The 21,014-nt window shown below is 40.9% G+C and overlaps 3 protein-coding genes across 4 annotated transcripts in view; all 3 read left to right on the top strand.

Annotated features, from left to right (window-relative positions):
• The first annotated feature begins 3,958 nt into the window (after window positions 1-3,958).
• On the top strand, window positions 3,959-10,667 carry LOC106600835 (homeobox protein Hox-B9a). The gene is made up of 2 exons (XM_014192543.3): window positions 3,959-4,623; window positions 7,915-10,667. The coding sequence occupies exons 1-2, from the start codon at window positions 4,110-4,112 to the stop codon at window positions 8,148-8,150; spliced, it is 750 nt and encodes a 249-aa protein (XP_014048018.1). The 5' UTR covers window positions 3,959-4,109; the 3' UTR covers window positions 8,151-10,667.
• A 3,433-nt stretch (window positions 10,668-14,100) lies between these two features.
• On the top strand, window positions 14,101-18,966 carry hoxb8aa (homeobox protein HoxB8aa). Of its 2 annotated transcripts, XM_082970995.1 has the most exons (3): window positions 14,101-14,180; window positions 16,249-17,133; window positions 17,865-18,966. In XM_082970995.1, exons 2-3 carry the CDS (start codon window positions 16,710-16,712, stop codon window positions 18,176-18,178), a joined length of 738 nt encoding a protein of 245 aa, XP_082827121.1. In that variant the 5' UTR covers window positions 14,101-14,180; window positions 16,249-16,709; the 3' UTR covers window positions 18,179-18,966.
• A 1,142-nt stretch (window positions 18,967-20,108) lies between these two features.
• Window positions 20,109-21,014, top strand: part of hxb7a (Homeobox protein Hox-B7a) — a 5,457-nt gene continuing 4,551 nt past the window's right edge. The window contains exon 1 of the mRNA NM_001140910.1: window positions 20,109-20,541. Coding sequence (NP_001134382.1) covers window positions 20,130-20,541 — 412 coding nt within the window. The 5' untranslated portion in view covers window positions 20,109-20,129. The remainder of the gene's footprint in view (window positions 20,542-21,014) is intronic.

The following is a 21,014-nucleotide window of genomic DNA, read 5'->3' as shown; positions in this document are numbered from 1 at the left end:
AAAAATGTTAAACACTATTATTGCACAAAGTGAGTCCATGCAAATTAACATGTAACTCGTTAAGCAAATGTTTACTCCTGAACTTATTTAGGCTTGTCATAACAATGGGCTTTCATTTTTAATTAATTTGTTAATGTTTCTAAAAACATAATTCCACTTTGACATGATAGAGTATTGTGTAGGCAGGTGACACAAAATCTCAATTTAACCATTTTAAATTCAGGCTATAACACAATAAAATTTGGAAAAAGTAAAGGGGTGTAAATACTTTTTGAAGGCACTTTCTGAAGGTACATCTTCATATATAACCCAAGAGTTGCCATGAATATTACCACAGGAATGTCTCTGTTGGGGATATGACTGTTACACGTGAATGGCTGATACACTTTCTCTTGTTTGTTTTGATGATTTAATGTGAAAGAGTATAGACTTTTTGGACTGGTTCAAAGAGCGAGGCCCTCAGGGGCGTGTGTGTGAGTTCTGTGTTGTGTGTGTGTTTGAGCGAGAGAGATCTGTCATCATGAAACCTAACAACTTCATTAACTTGGTCTGAAGGCGGATTCTTACACGTTCAATGGCAATGAATTTAAAACAGGTTAGGCCCTATCTGCCTTTGCATTCTGCATTTCAGTTGGCATTGAAGCCTATTATCTACTTCCCCAGAGTTAGATGAACTCATGGATACTATTTGTATGTCTCTGCATACATTATGAAGGAAGTCTAACTTCCTAGGTAGTTTCGCGAGCCAATGCTAACTAGCGTTAGCACAATGAATGAAAGTCTATGGTATCGAGTAGCATGCTAGCAGTTACTATAGACTTCCAGTCATTGTGCTAATGCTAGTTACCAATTGCACTAACACTAGTTAGCAACTTCCTTCAAATTGCACGCAGAGACATAAAACTGGTATCCATTAGTTAATCTGCCTTTGGGGAAGTAGATAAAGGGTTTCATTGCCAAAATCCTGAAGTATCCCTTTAAGGCTTATCCAGAGGGGGCTCACAGAAAGACGACAGAGTATAACACATATGCATGTCAGAACGGTCATTAACAGACATAGTGTGTTTGTATGCAGTCATGTCAAACCTTCAAACTTCCACATCTGTAGTATTATTTCAGCAAAGTATTCACGAAAACATTACCCTTATTTAGACGCTAGCCGAAAAGGCTAAAGGCATTTGCACTTCAACTACAACTTCATGATACTGCGTTATATATATATGTATATACGATTAACGATTATATATAATTATATATATATTATTTGTCATTATATTTTATCTTATCAGGATAGATAATGCAGTCCAATATCTTAAAGGCTGGTACTTTACATTCCACAGAAATGTAACGCTGATTTATTGTGTCTAGTTATTGCTCAAATGTGTAGGTTACTGTTTACTGCTTTAGGCTAGTAGCAACAATCCCCTAAAGAACCGCAGACTGCATACTATTTAGCATATAGGCTAATATTAGCTGCATGCTATACTAGTGCTGAAGCTTCTACTACTAGCCAATATAGGCCTACTGCTGCTACTACTTGCTTTATATATGACACCCCGTAAGGTTCTATATAGAAGAAAATTGGTTCCAAATAGAACCTTGTATGGAATGGAACCCAAGAGTTCTATATGGAACCATACGGGGGTTCTACATATAAGCTTTAGGGGTGCCATGTATGAAGCAAGCAATATAACCCTTTTTGGTTCTATCCAGAACCTTTTTTCTACGAGTGTAGGCTACTCACAAAACGTATTTGATTAGCTCTCTTGTGCGGAAATCCACTTAAGAGACTTTATGAGTGTCTTTAAACAGTTATAAAGAACCTGAGCATATTCATACGGTATCATTTCATTTCCACGTCACTGGTGTTGCCCATCAACATTATGTGCATATATGCACGAATTGATCGTGAGACTGTGTTGTGCCCATAGCTTTGGAGAGGCTATATGATAGTTGTTATAACTCCTGCCAATATCAGGTTTCTTATTGAAAAGTGAGAGCCTCTGTAGTAGAAAGAAATATCTGATGATGAATTATAAGTATGGATAAATATGTTTGTTTCATGGTTTGTTTTAAGTTGATTTAACCATTTTGTGTTATCAAAGCCTTATTATTGTAACTTGTTGGCCTATCTGCTTACCAATGATTACATTTTGTTACGATTTCTGTATTTCTCAATTTACCATGTTAAATTGTATTCGCCAATATGTCTTATCAAAATAAGTGAAGAATAGTCTGAGTCTAATTTGTGTACATTTTTATGCTCGATGCATTATAGTCTACAACAATTAATTAAACGTTGCTCTTTACATTTTTTTTTACATTTCGTGCGGTTTGCAGATCATGTTTTCAATGTTTACTACTCCAATGTATCTAATTAAATTGTTGGCACTTTGCACAGCGGGTATTTGGTGGAGTTCGTTAAATTATCACTGCAACATTCAAGCCAGTGGAAGGCTACATGCAATGCTATTTTATTTATTTATTTTTATTTAACGTTTATTTAACTAGGCAAGTCAGTTAAGAACAAAATCTTATTTACAATGACGGCCTAGGAACAGTTGGTTACCTTGTTCAGGGGCAGAACGTCAGATTTTTACCTTGTCAGTTCGAGGATTCGATCTAGCAACCTTTCGGTTACTGGCCCAAATGTATGCAGTGAAAAACATTCAAATCACCTTACAAATGAATCTCATCAACCCAATTCCCTTTTCGCATGTTTTCGTGTTTGGCAATTAGCCTATATTTTTTACCATAACAGCTGTTAGGCTATTTAGTGCTCAATAAATCTGCAGATATATTCGAGTGCAAACACAAGGCAAAGTTTTATCAGCCGAAGGTATTTCTAAATTGCCGTCCTTTTTGCACTTGATAGAAGTTGTTCTGAAGCTGAAATGCATTAGTTGCTAGCACCAGAGCCAGTGGAACGCAGAGAGAGCAGTGAAGGCCGAGGCCAAAGCTTTGACCCCCTTGAATGTGACAAGTCATGCACAATACGTGGAAAGCCGCCAGAAATAAATATGAACTGTCTCCAAACCGTTAACTTACGAGTCTTCTTTGCTTTCCCCTGTATCAGTAAAATGGTTATCATCCGCTGGGTTTTAGAATATCCCGGTGTAGTCTCATTAGTCTCATTTCTTCCGTGTTTACTTTTTGTGTCTGAGTGTGAAGTGAGCGTTTTTGTCAGTGGCAGGAATGCTACAGCAGACTCGTTTACGGTCCCCGCCACAGGCGATATATCAGGTCTATAAAAATCAAAGCTGCCTGATGTAGCATTTTATTATAGTATTAAACGACCAAAAAAGTTCAAGTAGTTTCTTCTATAAAGACAGGGGATTGGCACGCAGTAGTGTTTAATGCGCTCGTTAAGAAACATGACTGTTAATCTGCCAATAAAGCACGAACATAGACGTTTCCTACACCAGAGGAAACTCAGACGGAAGTTTGAAGAAAACAAACTAATAAAGGTCTAAAACCTGAAGATTTGAAACATAAAACGTGATAGGCAAGAGAGATGCATTTGATTTGATTTGACATCCAGAGATGAAAGTGATAGAGAAATAACGGCGCCTTAATAGTATTGTGATGTTACTTTGATTCTGATGCTGTACTGGGCATTCATACACGTAATATATTGGATAAGGCTTATTGTATTCAATGGCCTTGTTCCATAAAACGCATGCATGTATCAGTTTGATTAAGAAAATTATGTGGTCGCTTATTTGTCGTCCATTGTTTCCAATATGCATTTATAATGTCCTTGGGATCCATAATTTAACTGGATATTTCTACGACAGCCTACAGATACCCACATATATATGGACGCACTCCCATTTTGCATATTGCATAAAAAAGACAATTTATTTAGAGAGGAAAATATGTACAGTGCTAGGAGAGGTGCAGCCCCTTGGCGGATTGATTTACGCCCCATTGACGCTTTATCAGGGTCGTGAAAAAAGTCTGACCAATCATTTCGCTCCGAGCGCACAGTCCCAGCAACCCAGCTCTACTTTGTTCGTGCGCTCGTTGAAGGGGAGTCGCGTAAAAAAAACGACTTCTGTCCTACATGTTTTGAATTCAATGAACCGTGTTTTGTATAATGTCCGAGAATGTCAATTTCTGGAACTCTGAGCAACTATTATGTGGACTCTATAATAAGTCACGAGAGCGAAGATCCGACTTCAGCCAGGTTTTCCAATGTACAGTATTCCAACTCCAGACAACCGGGGGGACATGGCGAGCATCCCGAATTCCCCTCTTGTAGCTTCCAGCCTAAACCTCCCGTTTTTAGCTCGTCCTGGAGCCCTTTCAGCCCCCATGCCTCCAATGGCTTACCAGCCGTTTACCATCCATACATCCCGACTCAGCCCGTGCCTTCCACCGACACCCGATACATACGCACTTGGCTCGACTGCGCTCCGCGCTCGGAATCCCTCCCCGGGCAGGGACAGGTCAAGATGGAGCCGCTACTGGGACACCTCGGGGAACCCCCCAAAATCGGTGGACACGAGTACATTTTGGAATCCTCTTCGGCAAGAGAGATGAATTCCAGCCAGGGCTCCGGATTCGAGGACAATAAGGATATTTGTGAAGTTAGCGAAGACAAAGACGGGCCAGATCAAAGTAAGTTATAAAACGAGGAAGTGAACAGTCTGTAAAGCTTTTAATGCTGTCATAAAACAGGAACAAAGAGATTGCGAGTCATAGATTCTCACTACCAAATCTGGTCCCGTAGTGTGCGTCTAACTTACTATGTATGTTTACGTTAGAATTATTATCATACATTTATACATACATCAGGTCAAGGTATGGATGATACTCTGTTTTTAGTGCGACATTTCACGTGCGCGGTTTTCTGCGCTGTCCTGCTTTAGTTTTGGGGACCAACTGGTAGTGAATATAATTTTACTGCAGCCCTTTTCACACTGAGTTGTGTAAGTTTTGGCACACAGTCTCTGAGAACAGGTTCTCTGCGCTCAATTGCACTTTAGTGCAGTTCATTTTGTCAGCAGCTTGTTTTAATCTAGTAATAACTGAACAACACCTCAAGAAAAACGTCCCTCTATTGAACTATGTGCCAAGAGTCTCTCCAATGCAAAATTAGGGGTTACCAGGGCAAGGCCCTCTTAACTCTAGTCGATATTTTAGTGTAAATATCCTCTCTAAGGGGAAACGTGCTTTTGTTTTATTCACGTCTGGTGGCAGTAGTCTATTTATAGACGTTTAATGTCGTTTAGAAGGTGGAGTGTGGGGGATTGGACTATATGTTCGTTTTTGCAATTATTATTTTGGCAAAGAAACCGCATTGACGACGTTTTCTGGAAAGCAAGTTTTATTGATGCCTTTAGGACTGTTGAGTGGGCAAGAGTCTCTCTTTCTTTAACACCAGAAAATGAATCTGAAACATTTTCCAAGTGAGACTCTCAGCTATTTTTTTTTTTACTAGCAGACTCGTTTGTCTGAGCTATATGACATTATGTGGAGGATGTTGGTCACTACTCTCAGTTGACTCACTGTTCTAGCCATGCCTATGGTTGCCTTGACAGAATAAAATGTATTTTCTGTCCTTTACCAACACTGCCTCATAAGATCAGGCTGGCTATTAATCAGGCCTGGAGCCGAGCCGGAGTAGAAACCTATTTATGTGTGCTACTCCGCACAGCACAGTCTTGTTGAAATAGGCTGTGCGTGCTCGCCCGGTAACGTTTTGGTGCACCGGGAAACTGAGAGATATACCATAAATATAGGCTATCTGAGGCCTAACCTTAATTGGATAGGTCAAGGTTCTGACTGATGGTCATTTTCGAGTAGCATGGACTGACGGTGGAGACGGACATTGATTTGAATCCACAAAATGTGTTCACGCAAACGTGAACTCTCTAATGGATGGTGCGCAACAGAATTCCCCTTTGTGTTGCCCTGGGCGGCATTCCAGAATAAACTACGTGCAAAGGCAATGAAGTTGGGAATTACACGTCCCTCTTTGTGCTAGCAGCGGCTCGTGAGTGAAAAAAGTTATTGCCCCTGAAGTTTATTAAGTTATAAGACCAGCCAACATCACTATTAATTGTTGTATGTTGGCTCCCTGGGACAGTTCTGGAAAAAAAAAAAAAATTATGATGCAACCTTATCGTAGAGAAATGCAATAACGAATCTCTCTTGGCATATACGAAAGGTCAATTTCTCAGACTATTAAGGTAAAATTGCAAAGAGACATGATGGTATTATAACGGTCCGTAGCCATTATGTCTTTCCATCCCAACATTCGTCACAAAACAGACCCCCACCCCATGATCATCCAGCGACAATACCCTCTTAAACGTGCATTGTTGCAGATCATGTCTTTGAGCTGTCTCATAAGTATTTATATGGCACACCTCTATCTCCGACGTGTCCGCCGGCAACGGATCGGTTTACAGGGTTATCAATCATCCCAGGGGGGTTATTTCCTTTCATGATAAAAATAGGATTGCATCATACGATTTAGGATATTGGAGACAGTTGGTGTGGTATTAAAGTGCGTGTCTAGGGGCATGGGCCGATTGGATTTCCCCACATTGGTTACATGTATGTAGCCTAAGAGAAATGGCCATGGGCTTCAATGAGCCCAGTTTTTTTTTTTTATCTGTAGAAATGCCCAGATCCATTGGCCAAAGCTATAACCCTTCACATATCCATACGCGTTATCGGATAGCACTGGATGGTTTGTCATGCAGTGACAGGAAAAGCCCTGACTTTGCACGGGATGAATGACACTAGGTGATTATGTACTTGGGGAATGCGAAGCACCACTTTGCGTGTCACAAAGCCCACTTCTACCTCCAGTGCCCCGGAACAGGTATTGGTGTCCACTTGCAGATGCAATCGTTCCAATGCCATGCCTGGGAGATTTATATCCCCACGGCCTTTTGTGTAATCACGGTATTCTCAGTTTAAGCTTTTCAAGTCCATTTGAATACCATGGTAGCCCGACATGCAGGCTCTGCACAGTGATGTTATACCAAAAGCAACTGTGAAGAAATGTAGATGGGCCTACATGAAAATACATAGCATGCATTCCCGAGAAAGCCACCAGAGAGGAGAGGCGTCTCCACGGAGACAGCAAGAAATATTTCCCCTGGAACATTTCCCATAAAAAGGAGATAATCCACTTTCCAAAGCAACCGCATTTGAGGGGGACTGCATTTTTGTTTGGGTTAGCCTCGGTTGACTATAGGTCTCTCATAGTTCGAATGCTTTTGGCTCTGTTGGGGGAGGATAGCTTCTCCTCATAACCACGCTGCGCTTTCTTCCCTAATTGCATTCGGCTGAGGCCTGCTAACCAAGCTGAAGGGTGGAGTGCATTGCAATGATTGGAGGTTTTGACAAAAAAAAAAACTACGGGATACGGAGATTCATAGTTTACGAGATAACATCACATTCCAAGTGTTCCATCCATGTAGAGTGCACTTTTCACAACCAGGGTGATTTTCAAGGTCTAGTGGGGTGAAGAACACGAGTACCTTTTCCATTCTCTTTGTCTTTCCCATTTATGATAATGTTATGACAATATTAAATGACACCTTGTGGTCCAGAATGTACTTTCATGGTGAACATGAAGGAAGAACTCGCCTGTCCTCTAAACTCATTTACAAGACCCACCAAGGTCACCTTCGGCCTGAGGGGAGGTGATGGACTACTTTCCTCTCTCCTCTGCTCCATTACATTACCGAACACTCTTCCATTTGGAGCAATATGAGACATGGCTTTTGATATCACTTTAACTCGATTATGTATCGCATGGGCATGGAAATCTTGTTATTAGGCACCGATGTTTGTATTTAGTTATGTTATTAGGCTTGCTAGTCTAGGGCCTGTTCTGGTCTGTGTTTGTTTGCCCTTTACTAAAGGTGTCCGTCTGACTTTCCCTTGTAGATGACCCCTCTGCCAACTGGTTGCATGCCCGGTCTTCCCGGAAGAAGCGGTGCCCTTACACGAAATACCAAACCCTCGAGCTCGAGAAAGAGTTCCTCTTCAACATGTACCTCACCCGGGACAGAAGGCATGAGGTAGCACGCTCGCTGAACTTGACCGAGAGACAAGTCAAAATATGGTTCCAAAACCGACGGATGAAAATGAAGAAAATGAATAAGGACCAACCCAAGGATTAAGAAAAAAAGGGAGTTATATTAAAAAAACACCACCATCACAAAGAGTCTGCTTTCGCGTGACTTTTTCCTTAAATAGGCATACATGGACTGTCGTGGGTAAAGTGGGGGTGCAGGAAGCTTGTTTTTATTATTTTCCATCTCGATGTGAAAAACATCCTCTGACATTATAGAAGCGCAGACCAATAGAGAAAACTCTTATGGTGCTTTGTAGCTGAGTTGGTATAGCATGGCGCTTGTGACGCCAGGATAGTGGGTTTGATTCCCGGGACCACCCGTACATAAAATGTATGCACGCATGACTGTAAGTGCTTTGGATAAAAGCGTCTGCTAAATAGCATATATTACATTATATAGTAGAAAGGTGGGTGGATTCACGCGGCTCTTTCTCAAGCACTAACTTTTATCACTTATTTATTGCTTTACGCATGACACCAACGCTTCATCAGGAGAGGCATGGAAGTGCTGAAACGTCGGTTTCATGTGGTCATTAATACATAAGAGGAACGGTTGTAGTTAAAGGGAGTGTGCGACCTGCATTTATTCTTATCTTTTAGCTTTTTCGCTCCATTCCTCTCTTCAGCTCCATAGATGCGCCTTACATAACTGGTCTTTCACGAAAAATACATGATTTTATTATTCGAGCAGCAGTTCCCCAACTCAGTTGCCCCAATTATGTTATATTGTAAATCGATTAATAAGCTAGTGTAAAGGGGTTGGCCTATTATTATTATTATGAGTGTATTATTTATAATTCCTTGTAGAGTCACATCCCCCAGAGCCCCTTTGACTGGCTCGTATTTAGCAAAATATCAGGGTTCCATGTATTTGTTGTAATCCCTTTAAATACTAACTCAACAGGTATGTGCACACTCTTATATGTATCTCTTTTTTCTACATGTGCATCATTTTACCTTCAAGTTCCTTGTGCGTAAAAGTGCGTAATAACCTAATAAGGGTTTCATATGGAAAGGTCTATGGCATAGCTCTCCAACCCTGTTCCTGGTGAGGTACTCTCCTGTAGGTTTTCACACCAACTCCAGTTGTAATGAACCTGATTCATCTTATCAACCAGCTAAATATTAGAATCGGGTACGGTAGATTAGGGTTGGAGTGAAAAGACACAGGACAGTAGCCCTCCAGGAAGAGGGTTGGAGAACCCTGGTCTATGGGGTATTTATCCTTTAACATTTCCTTGCGGTCAGTGTTACTATTTCGTTGTGTAATTGCTAAAAACATAACTTAAAGAGTTTAAGCCGCTACTGAGAGTAAATATTTTAGACTACTTTGATGTGGAAATTCATCAGGAATACGTGTTTTTGGGTAGATAGCGCGACATGGTATATTTCATTGAAGCAACATGCAACATGTAAGTTCACATTCAACATGGAACCTTGTTCGCGACTGCGATTAAGCCTAGTTTTATATAGTTCGGTCTGCCAATATAAGGTCAGTAGACCCGTTGGCCTGTAGCCTACTTGCATTCATTTAATGACTGTGCATTCTAACAGTGGAACGTTTTTAAACATTTACGTGGAAATGAAAGGGCCTACAATAACCCGCCCTTTTACACTCTCTCGTTTTGATATATGCCACAAAAAGATTTACTCATATGCGCTTAAATACAGGATATAACACCTGTCGAAGAAAAACAAGCCTACATTGTCTAAGAATAAAAATGTTTACATTGTTAGCGCATGCCTAATATCATAATGAAATGTAATTTATTTCTTTACGTTTGTGTGTTTTGAAAATGAAATCTATCTGAAGAAAAGCAGTTTTGGGATGGTAATATTTCTAATTGATTGTAAATAGGCCTAGGTGAATAACCTCAATTGTTTTATTCGGAATGAGTTGCATATGTTAAAAATTGGTGTTTTGGGAAATGACATCGGAGTTGAATGAGCAGACGTCGTTTTCCCAGTTTTAGATATTGTTTACATGTTCTTGTCCAGAATGTATTGAGCGTTAACTGATTTAACCGTGTTGTCGATACAATAAGGAATGATCTACTTATTTGGTGTACATGTATTTTTGTTTGTTTGTTTGTGGGAGTACTTACAAACATCCTGGGAAACTGTTACGATGCATTTTCAGTGAGATATGAAATGGGTGGCGTTTCTGGAGTCGCGCGCATAGCTGTCCTTCATTCTGAATATTAAGGAGCATTAGACCCTATTGTCTCTTCATGCGCTCGAGCCTCGCAGCTTTCATTATAGAGGCCTTCAGGTCATCTCAGCTGGACTCTTCATTTTTAATAACAACAACGCTGTAAGGACCGACTCCAGGAGCTACTATCCCACTCTGTCTTTTTTTTTTTATATCACATTAATCTCTTGTGTCTCTCATGTAAATTGTATTCAGTCCTGTGTTGTTTACCTGTGAGATAGCACTGCTGATGCTGGATTCGTATTAAAAAAATAGTTTACATTAGAACAACGTCTCGGCACTTTTTACTGCTATTGATAACTTCATGGAATTGATATGAGATTGAAATGAAAATAAAGCAGTTGTATTTAAGATAGCCAATTCCTTTTAGACAGTGAGAAGGTCTCGAGAGCGCGTAATAGGGCGCATATGCGCCTTCTCTGCGTGTGAGTGAGAACAAAACAAGTTTGAGCCTTTTTATACTTCCAAATTCATTTCATCTTTTAGAAGGAGCATGTGTTCAAAATGTGTCTCGTGCGCCGGAGCATTTGTTTTGAATTGTACTTGAAGGAAAGGAGTCAATTTGGCCAAGTATGCACATGGTTCCCTGAAGAAGATAGCCCTAGACCCTAACATTCATTAAGATGACCCTATGGCAATGTTTATCTTGAAGTTTTCATCTAATACGTTTATGAAAATTAAAAGTTTTGGTTAGGTGTATTTAAAATGTGTCACTCTGGGTAGAACCCGAGAAGGGGTTAGAGAAGGACGTGGAATGAAACCAATCGGCTGTGCTGTATTGTGCGTGGAAAATACTATTCATGAGGCCTGTGACATATGACTAGTGAGGTCGGTTAGGTGAGGTAGGTTATGTGAGGTAGGCTATGATTCTAAGGCCCATGTTCGCTTTGTTCCAAAGATGAACGCAAAGAAAACTATGATTTTCGAATGCGTCTTTCCAAAAATGGCACGCCCAGCAAATGCCCAACCCTTTGCATAATGAGTCCATGCATTATATTTAACTAAAAAGCAGTCTATTCATGAACTTGGATGAAATAGTTTTATAGATATATTGCGCGTATTTTGGTACAGTGTGGTGCATGATGGTACAATTCATACCCTATATACTCCTGTAACATCCTATAATAAACTATTATGCTAAATGTTTCATCGATTTCTTTTCAGAAATGGAAAATAACAACATGGGCGTGGAACTAAGGAAACTCAATATAGGCAACATGAGGTTGAATGTACAATAACATTTTTGGGTGTTATTCTCTGAATCCCTGCAGCCTGTAGTAATTAAAACAGATATTGAAGTTCGGGCCAACCAGAACTACTGGCTTGCAGATGTGCAACTGAGACATCGACGTTTTTTGCGTCGCCAAGCATATGTGAATAAAAAGCCTATTTCTTCTTAAGTAGGCTAAGGGGTCAGTATTAGTTATTACGGCTTTGTACCACCCAATCCTGGGCCTGTTATGGTATCTTTCAGGAGGAAACAAACAGCAAAGAGGATGTGGACTTTCGTTTGGGGAGGAGGAGATGGGGAAGCCGACTGTCATAAAAGAGAGAAAGAAAATTCAATGCGGTGTGCCGCAATAAAATAATATGACTGCAATAAAACTTTATAGGGTATAAATTTCTGAAGGTTAAGAACTAAACGGCTGTAAAGCAAACACCGGGAGAATGAAAAGTTTCAAGTCCTCCTTAATAACTGTTTCGAGGTGTCGTGGGGTAGGCCTAATCTACGTTCTAGACTGGGGATTTACGTTGTTCCATTGCGTTTGTCATTTATTGTTTGCTGCGTTTGTTGTTTACGGATTCCACTAGGAGTGGGGGGGCTTGCGTGGCGAGGTCTGTACTTCCAGATGAACCGCCGGAGTCCAGTGTTCTCGCAGCCTCCCTTTGTTTCACTTCCGAGCGCATCCTGGCCGCCCTACAGCAGTGCCATAAAACGCCACAAAAAGATTCTGGCGAGACGTCTGACATGGGGGAACCTTAATCTGTTTACAACCTCGCGCCCAGGCTAGGCTGGCCATTTTGTGGCAGAACCTTACATTGTTAGGTCGTGGAATGGGTTATAATAGGTGGCCAGAGTGCAGCTCTCTTTCTTTTAAAACCTCTGTTTCCCCATGTTCTCAGTTCGTAATTCTGTTGTATGACAGTATGCTCGGATTTTGGAGACATTCATTGAGTAAAAAGGCAAACTCCTGGATAGAGTAAATAAAATGTATCATGGGAATTTTATCATATACCAGACTATCATACCAAATCTGAAATGACTATGATCATTGCAACCTCTTTTTGACAATCATTACCACTCGTCACTATTTGCTACCACTATGAGGCCTACAATTAGACTACCTCTTCGACACTTTTCAAAGAAATTACCAGAATTATAGGCTACAATTAGGCCCCACAATAATAACCAGAGATGAACGAATAGTAATGAGCAAAATGGATATTATACTGTCTCTAAATTGCTTTGGCATTTAAATCTCTGCAAGCTACACTTCTCAAATATGTGCATAGTCAATGAATGTTTCTATTCAGATAGATTTTTATTGTGATCAAGATTTTATTCTTTTTTTTGGTTGACAGGTGAAACAAAAAACAAAAACCAACAGAAATGACATAAATGCTCATTTATCCCCCCCCCCCCCCCCACTCCCTCCGCTTCCAACCCACAGGACCTGCTTACTTAAGTACATATATTAAAATAATGACTTTATACTGCCAAGTGTTGTAGTCCATAAGTTAATATTTTCTAATTTTGCACCGTGTAGTCGAGAGATCATATGAATAAATGTGCCAGGGGTACCCTGGGGGCAGAGAATACAGACAGGGGTTGAGTCTGTCTTCATCTGGAAAGCTTTTTTGGGGAGTCGCAGAACTCATACGGGCAAAATGAATATTATACTGTCTCTAACTTGACTTCTAAATCACGGCAAGCTAGACTTCTCAAATATGTGCATAGTCAATGAGTGTTTCTATTCACATTGTTGATTCTGTTTTTCCATCATGAGCTTGATTCAAAGTTCTTAAGAATAAACATTCGGATAATTTTTATTTTCGTTTGAACCATGCACGAGAGAGAGGTCGTCGAATATGGTGGAAGCATAATTTACCGTCGTGTTTACACGTCATTCGTTTTAGAAATAATGAATAACCTCACTTGCCATATGATTACAAAGATAAATAAATATTTTAACATTATATGTTTCATTTGTTGTCTGCATATTATCAAATACAATACGGTATGCTTTCTACTAGGTAGATAGCTCATAGTGTAACAACTTAAATGAAACAAATATGTATGATATTTTTTTCCACAATATGTAGGCCCATGTTCGGCAGCTAATTATTTCTTACAAAAATACGTTTGTAGGCTAGATATAGATATTCCTCAATTGATCATGTGTTGTCAATTAAATAGACCTACATAATTACTCATTTTTAGCAATATTAATTAAACTAGACGGCATTAGGCCGATGTATAGACTAACGTATTCAGACTGTCTTCAGACTCAACTAGAGGAACAGCCCTTGTAGGCTATATGTTTTCTTATTTCGAAATAAGGCCTACACTTTCACCGTTTAGTTGTGAAATACCTTCATTATGTGGGTGTATGTGTCGTGTTTATAGAATCATAAACTGGTGATAACCTGAAATCCCGGCGGCACACCTAAAAACGGCCTCTTGATGGCGATGTTGGTCCACGAAAGAAAGCCTCCACTGTGTTGTCCGCCTATCCGGAAGTCCTTCGAAAACTCAGACAAGCCACTTACACCACCTAAACGTGGGCCAAGAGAGCCTCTTGAAGATATTTTGAAGGGCGGCAAGAAGATTAATATAGGCCTATATGTTTCTCCTGTATTATGGTAAGATTTCAATTTGGGCCTATGCATTTGGATAGTGAAATAGAAGCGCATTGACAATGATTTGAACTATTTGCTTGCTTCTTCAGAAATGTTATTAGCCTACAAATAATGTATTTGCCTTAAAGCACTTATATAGAGGGCACAGCTCTTCTGAAAAGATTATATAGCTTGCTAATTTTAAATAATTTATCTTCTGTTGGTTTAAAGTTGTTGTCCATGACTTTGGGAATAATTATTCAAATCAACTGAATGTTGTGAAGGTTTTTATGATTTATTGTTATTCGACTGCAACATGTTAAACTTTGCAGTACAACTATTATATTCATTATTTTGATCGAGAAACGCTGTTCATATTGACGTTTTTCACAATGTAACGAAATATGGAAATAAGAGAGTCTTGCTGTATATCGTCATACTAGAAGAAAAATGCCGCTAAATTGGGTTCAACCCTACATTGGTAACACTTTAGCGCTGTGAAATATGTTTGAATTTACATTAGAACCCCCTGATATGTAAAGGATAACAGTTAATTTCAGTGTAGCTAATTTGAAAGTTTGTTATAATTCGAATAGACAACTAATTGGTTTGGTTTAGAACCTTTATTCAAATTGCAGTACACTCCTTAACGTAGCCTATCGTGAAGGCTCATGCTATATAATATGAACATGGCAGACACATTGTCCTTCTGTAAGTTGGACATTCACATGACATATGTTTTATAGTTTTCCAAATACACGGTAAAAGCGTAGTCCTCATTCAGTTCTTCAGGTCTCCTACGTTAATAATATGTTTTAACAATTGCAACGGTTACATTTGACAGTAGCCTAGCAGGGCTAATACTTGCATACGCACACTAGGAATAAAACAATGCACATAAAATAGATATTTTCTCACTTCATTTCAACAATCCTGAACATATAGGCCTGTATCTTACATAATATCGGAAAACTGCATAACACAAGAATAACAAAAAGTTACAATTCGTTTGGCTTCTACACTACAATGTAAGTCATATATCGGCTAATATAGCCTAACTTAGAAATGTTATCATAATCTTAATTAACTAGGCTAGTTGTCCTAATACTAGAATTGTGAATAAATGCTCGAAGACACTCCTCCTTGGCTTCGTTTTGTAAATGCAAACTACGCTCAGCCTATTTCTTAAACCAATCGCGTATTGACAGGCCCATATTCTCTTTAAAACTGATTTTAGTCCCAATACTAAGAATATTTTCGTTTTTATGAGGTCATTAACGAACACAACCTTTTCACCAGTTGTCCTCTCGTTAGTTATGCCAGAAAATACGTCTAGGGGTTAAAATATCAGCTTCTATAATGACAGTCCGTATGGAAAACACAACTAAAATGACAATGAAATACTTGAATATTTCTGTATCGGTGAAATTGCTCCAAGTGAAGCATTTATGGTTTTGGTCGTGGAACCTCATAAAATCCTAACAGCTTTTTTGATGCTAGGTGTAAACAACAAACAGCCTCAACGTTTATTGCATTTTATAGTTTGTTAAACCATTTACAACCACTTTCTCCATTATACCACGAGTGGCGCGCCTTTCAGACATCACATCTTTATGAATATCATATTTATAAAAATACGATAATCAAAATGTTAAATCTGACTACCTCGTTTGTTCTCAACAAGCCTCAGACCCTGGTGCCGAGGCTTTGACAAGTTGTTTTAGAACTGCAATTACATTTATAGGACTTGTTAAAACTGATACCAATTACATCGTGTACTTTCACAATTTGCCAGGGCGACCCTGACATTTTCGCAAGAGAGGAACCCACCTCGTTAGAATTTAGAAATGAATGAGTAGGCTATATGTGCATCCCTTTAGGTTGACCATTAGCCAGGCTACATGCTAAAAATCAATCTCTTTAAGAGAGGTTTTTAGAGTGGGCACGTTGGGGTGGGGGGGGGGGGGTGGGGGGGCGCTCTGTATTTGATCTGATGCGAAGCGGCAGATTTCTCATTAACTTACCCGCTTGAATATATTAATGCGCATATTCTCCCCTCCTCTCTCCCTCGACCCCCCTCTCTTTCCCTTAGTCCCTTGCTCCCTCTCCGTCTCTCTCCCTTTCTCTTTTTCTCCCTTTTTCATTCTCTCACTCCTTCCATATCAGAAGCCCGCAGAGCAGAGCAGTGTCCGTGTGGGATGCGAGAAGCCAATGAGATGAGGACCCGGTAATAGATGCAAATGATCGTGAAAAGACACCGCAAAATATGAAACAACTCATTTGCAGCGGAGTAAATCACAGAAAACTGTTTGTGAACTGGCACCTCATACCGGAATTGTGATGCAGGAGCATTTCAGTGGAGACGATTTTATGGAATCGGCATGATTGTGGCTCCAGCTATTTAGATTGGGTGTTTTGAAATACAACATTAGTCCATATATTGCGAACTAGCTCGGGTTCTTTTTTTTACCCAAGAACTCGTCAATTGCCTTCCTCTCGAGCGCCTGAGTCTTTCTAATCACAAACAACAACAAAACCAACAAAAAACAAAAGATGAGTTCATATTTTGTCAACTCTCTCTTCTCCAAATACAAGAGTGGAGACTCTTTACGTCCCAATTATTACGAGTGCGGGTTCGCGCAGGACCTTGGGAGTAGACCCACAGTAGTGTATGGACCAGGCACCGGAGCAACTTTCCAACATCCCCCTCAAATCCAGGAATTCTACCACCACGGCGCGTCCACGCTCTCCAGTGCCCCTTACCAACAGAGTCCCTGCGCCGTAACATGCCATGGAGAGCCGGGCAACTTCTACGGGTACGACGCTCTCCAGAGGCAAACACTTTTTGGACCCCAGGACGCGGATTTGGTCCAGTACAACGACTGTAAGATAGCAGCTGGTGGCATCGGGGACGAGACCGAGAGCACGGAACAGAGCCCCTCTCCAACGCAGTTATTCCCGTGGATGCGACCGCAATGTAAGTCAGAGCTAAAACTGAAACACTGCTTGTGGGTATGCATGAAAAGAGGGAAAGGGGTAGAATGTTAAACCTTAAACCATCCGCCAGTAGGGCTGAGGTGCATTTCCTGTGTTTAAAAGGAGAGACACAGTGCTTTTATGGTTTTAAGGTGTCCAAAACGTACGAATCACTTTACAGTTTAATGACCCCGCCATATACAAGAGAGAGGGGAATAGACAGGAGAGCAAAGCTTTTCTCTCCATGTGTGAGCTGGCCCGCAGCTGATTCTCTTACTTCTCACCCCGGTTAAAGTTTTACTACTCGCTTTTACGACTTACAGTGGTCTCTGGGATTATTTCGCTACAAGGTGGCCATTTCCCACAGGTTAGGCGCTTTATGGCTTCACCTAATGCATTGAGTAGTCTATGTGTGTGCGTCAGACATGATTTACTTTGGATTTTACTTCATATCCTATGAATGTGTGGACATTGAACATCCAATCATTTGAATTGCATTGCAGTGCTGATAAATCACTTGGAAGTCAATCTAGGTTTAAGTAACCTTGGGGATATAAAAACGAGTGGATTTTATAATTGATAGCTTCACTCTGTAGGCCGAGAGATAATAACAATTGCTTATGGGGATATTGGGGATGGAGATAAGAGGATCGTATTTGTGAACTTGTATAGGCTATTCGTAATGGCTATTTGTATGTGTTCCTCAAACATGTCCCCTCATTTTGCCAACAGCTGCCGGACGAAGGCGAGGCCGACAGACCTACAGCCGCTACCAGACACTGGAGCTGGAGAAAGAGTTCCTATTCAACCCCTACCTGACCCGCAAGCGGCGAATCGAGGTATCGCACGCCCTGGGACTGACCGAGAGACAGGTCAAAATCTGGTTTCAGAACAGGAGGATGAAATGGAAAAAGGAAAACAACAAGGACAAGTTCCCCAGCAGTAAGACAGAGCAGGAAGAGATCGAGAAGGAGAAACGACAGAAGGAGCAGGGCGCGGGGACACACTCGTCCGGGGAAGACTGCGACAAAGCCAAGCAAATGTAAGCTATAGGGAGACTGAGGGGTCGAAATCAGCACCGCGGAAAAGGCAGCGAGAGCGATAAGGAAAGAGGAGCCAGCATGTGGTTTTGTCTCGGAACATGGCAGTCTTTGGCTAGTCGTTCCAGGTTTGATTCAATCGATGGGAAAGTCTCCTGACGGTGACAAAGGACAGGACCATTCACATTGTGGTTGTTGGGAGACAAAACGAAACATTTGAACGGGAAATTAAGCATTTGTACTTTTTATCTGATGTTGGAAAGTATTATTGTGTTAAAAATAGCGTCCTTTGTGGAACAATTATCGTGAAAAAAAAAACATTTTTATTGTTAGAATTTTGACATTAACAATTATCTTGGCAGCTGTATAGTTTTTAAGTTAAATTGTGCAATTTTTACTGTTCTCACTTCAATGTTATGATGACGTAGCGAATAATGAATTTCCAACAACATGAAACTGCCTATTTATGCTGTAGGCTTTCCTCTTTTTACACTTGTCCTTCCTTAGTTCGTTTTGATTGATGGTATTTTGTTGTCTTCCTTATTTGGGTAAGCATGCGCACAGTGCAAAAAAAATGATCAAAAATGAATAAAAATACAATGGAAATTAAAAAAAAGGTGTCATGTGACCCCTCGTTGAAACAGAATGTGTACTCTAGGCTACTCGTGAATTAGTTTATGGGGACTTGATGATACGCTTTATTGTTCTTCATCACTTTGTTCTATTGTCTGAACCTGGAAGCGGCGCAAGACAGAGGACACAATAAAGTTTACAAGCGAGAATCTGTGACATCATTGCTGTTCTCCGCTTCATTTCCTCTCAAGGTGTGAATCCCAATAGGCACCGTCACCACACAGACTGACTCAGCCAATTAGTAATCCCACCCAAAACCTTCACCAAACCAATAACTATTTATGGCTACTGGGTGCACACTTCTAACCATGTAGGATGACGCATGGTCAGAATTGTGTCGTACATGTTCATCTCCACACAATGTTGACGTAGATAAGGCCGTGGCATGTGGAACCACACTGTAAAGGCTGGCTAAATCATATGGCTATTTTGAAAGGCCTGGCTGTAACAACGCGTCCCCCACTTCAGAAACAAACGTGATGATATTTCACTTCCCATAACAGTCACATTCATGTTGAGTTTTATTGGAGAGAGGAAAGGAAAAAAGGCGCATAAAAGCACCTGTGCGCCAGGTGATTCCTGTCAAACACTGCGATAGGGTGGTAAGTGGCACGAGGTGACTCGAGACGGCTCCTGGCCCCCCTGTTCCGTAAAAGCAAAAGTGCTTGTGTTGTCCAGAGCTTCTCTGTCGTGCTCGAGATGGTTGCTGTCGACAGAGGGATGCTCGAAAGCAGAAATTCTTCCAGAACGGGCCCGAGTGGGCACCACTGGTCCACGGACAAAGTACAGGCTGCGTGCGCAGAGACCACGATAACAGACAGAGGAACTTACTGAGAGATCCCACCACTGACAAGGATAAGTAAAATCGATATGGAAACAAATAGGTTTTTCTTATTTGTGTGGTGTCCAACGAGAAGTCGAGGACATTTTAAGATCTGTCTGTATACATTCATTTGGATATTTGTAAGGATCAGGCCTTTTTATCATTGTGTAACGCGCCTGGTGATTACATAATATATTATATTGACCATCGATTTGTTTGTGTTCTAGTTAGTTCCTTGATTGGAGGTAGGCCTACCGTTCGGCGTACAGTGAATAGTATTTTATTTGTATGGTCAGTGGTGCACTTTTTTCCACATTAGCTGAGCTTGAAGGAAGCCCTACTGTTATTGGACGAGTTTGTATCACATGGCCCTTGTCACGTGGCCCCTGAGGAAAAAGGGGTGATATTTGGTGTAAATCTAGACTGTAATTCTGTAATATATCACAGTACCTCGTAAAACCGACACTAAAACCTCCCGGCCTACAAATCACCGGTCAAATTATGAGTTCATTGTATTATGCGAACGCTTTGTTTTCTAAATATCAAGCTGCAAGTTCGGTTTTTCCAAGTGGGGTCTTTCCCGAGCAAACTTCTTGCGCCTTTGCGTCCAGTTCACCAGGCGCGAGCAGCTATGTCTCGGGCTCCGGCGGCTCCGGCTTCTCCTCCTCTTCCTCCACACTGTCGGGACTGTACAATAACGCAGGGAACATGCCCACCCAAACCCGCAGCATGTATCCCTCTGCGTATGGGCTGGGCACCGGCTCTCTGAACATGCACTGCTCCCACTTTGAACACCCCGACCTCTCCATGATTTGCTCCGGTGGTGACCCGTCCAAGGTGTCCAGCTGCGGTAAGGCGGAGCAGAGACAGAACGAGGACAGTTTACGGATCTACCCCTGGATGAGAAGCTCAGGTACGTGAGCTTAAAATGTATGTTTTCAAAAGAAGAGGAAGGGAGAAAGGAATGGGGCTTTGCTCCGACCTAATAATTAAGCTAAACGGTCTTTAAACGGTGTTGTTGCGAAGTGGCCAGAGCGACTTCCTGAACTATGCTTTACGCCGCTTTGCCTGCGCAGATCTTTTATTGCTAAACGACCTCAATAAAACCATAATTTAAGACATCTGAATATTCATTAGGCGGTATTGTGTTAAAACAGAGAGAGGGGGCGTTGGATTATTTTACTCTGTCCTCGGGTAGAAAGAAATAGCCTACTTAGGCTATTCCATCACTTTCTGTTGTTTATGCTCTTGGTAAGCGCGCTCTACAACACTGCATGTTTTCCAGATGCCTGGACCCTGCCCTGTGTTCACTGGTTATATTAGTATCGCAGAAATGCCTCCGAATGTTGCAAACACCCTAAATAATACCATGCTAATAGTTGGTTA

This window comes from Salmo salar, chromosome 03 (genome assembly GCF_965601325.2).
Source record: "Salmo salar chromosome 03, fSalSal1, whole genome shotgun sequence".
NCBI lineage: Eukaryota > Metazoa > Chordata > Actinopteri > Salmoniformes > Salmonidae > Salmo > Salmo salar.
The sequence above is the reverse complement of the archived record's forward strand: the minus strand, read 5'-3'. Positions and strand labels throughout refer to the sequence as shown.

Bases quoted from the DNA above. Each gene is read 5' to 3' on its own strand.
- LOC106600835 (XM_014192543.3), top strand. From the start codon at position 4,110: ATGTCAATTTCTGGAACTCTGAGCAACTATTATGTGGACTCTATAATA. The intron at 4,624-7,914 runs GTAAGTTATAAA...TTTCCCTTGTAG, and splicing joins CAAAGACGGGCCAGATCAAA to ATGACCCCTCTGCCAACTGG.
- hoxb8aa (XM_082970995.1), top strand. From the start codon at position 16,710: ATGAGTTCATATTTTGTCAACTCTCTCTTCTCCAAATACAAGAGTGGA. The intron at 17,134-17,864 runs GTAAGTCAGAGC...TTTTGCCAACAG, and splicing joins CCCGTGGATGCGACCGCAAT to CTGCCGGACGAAGGCGAGGC.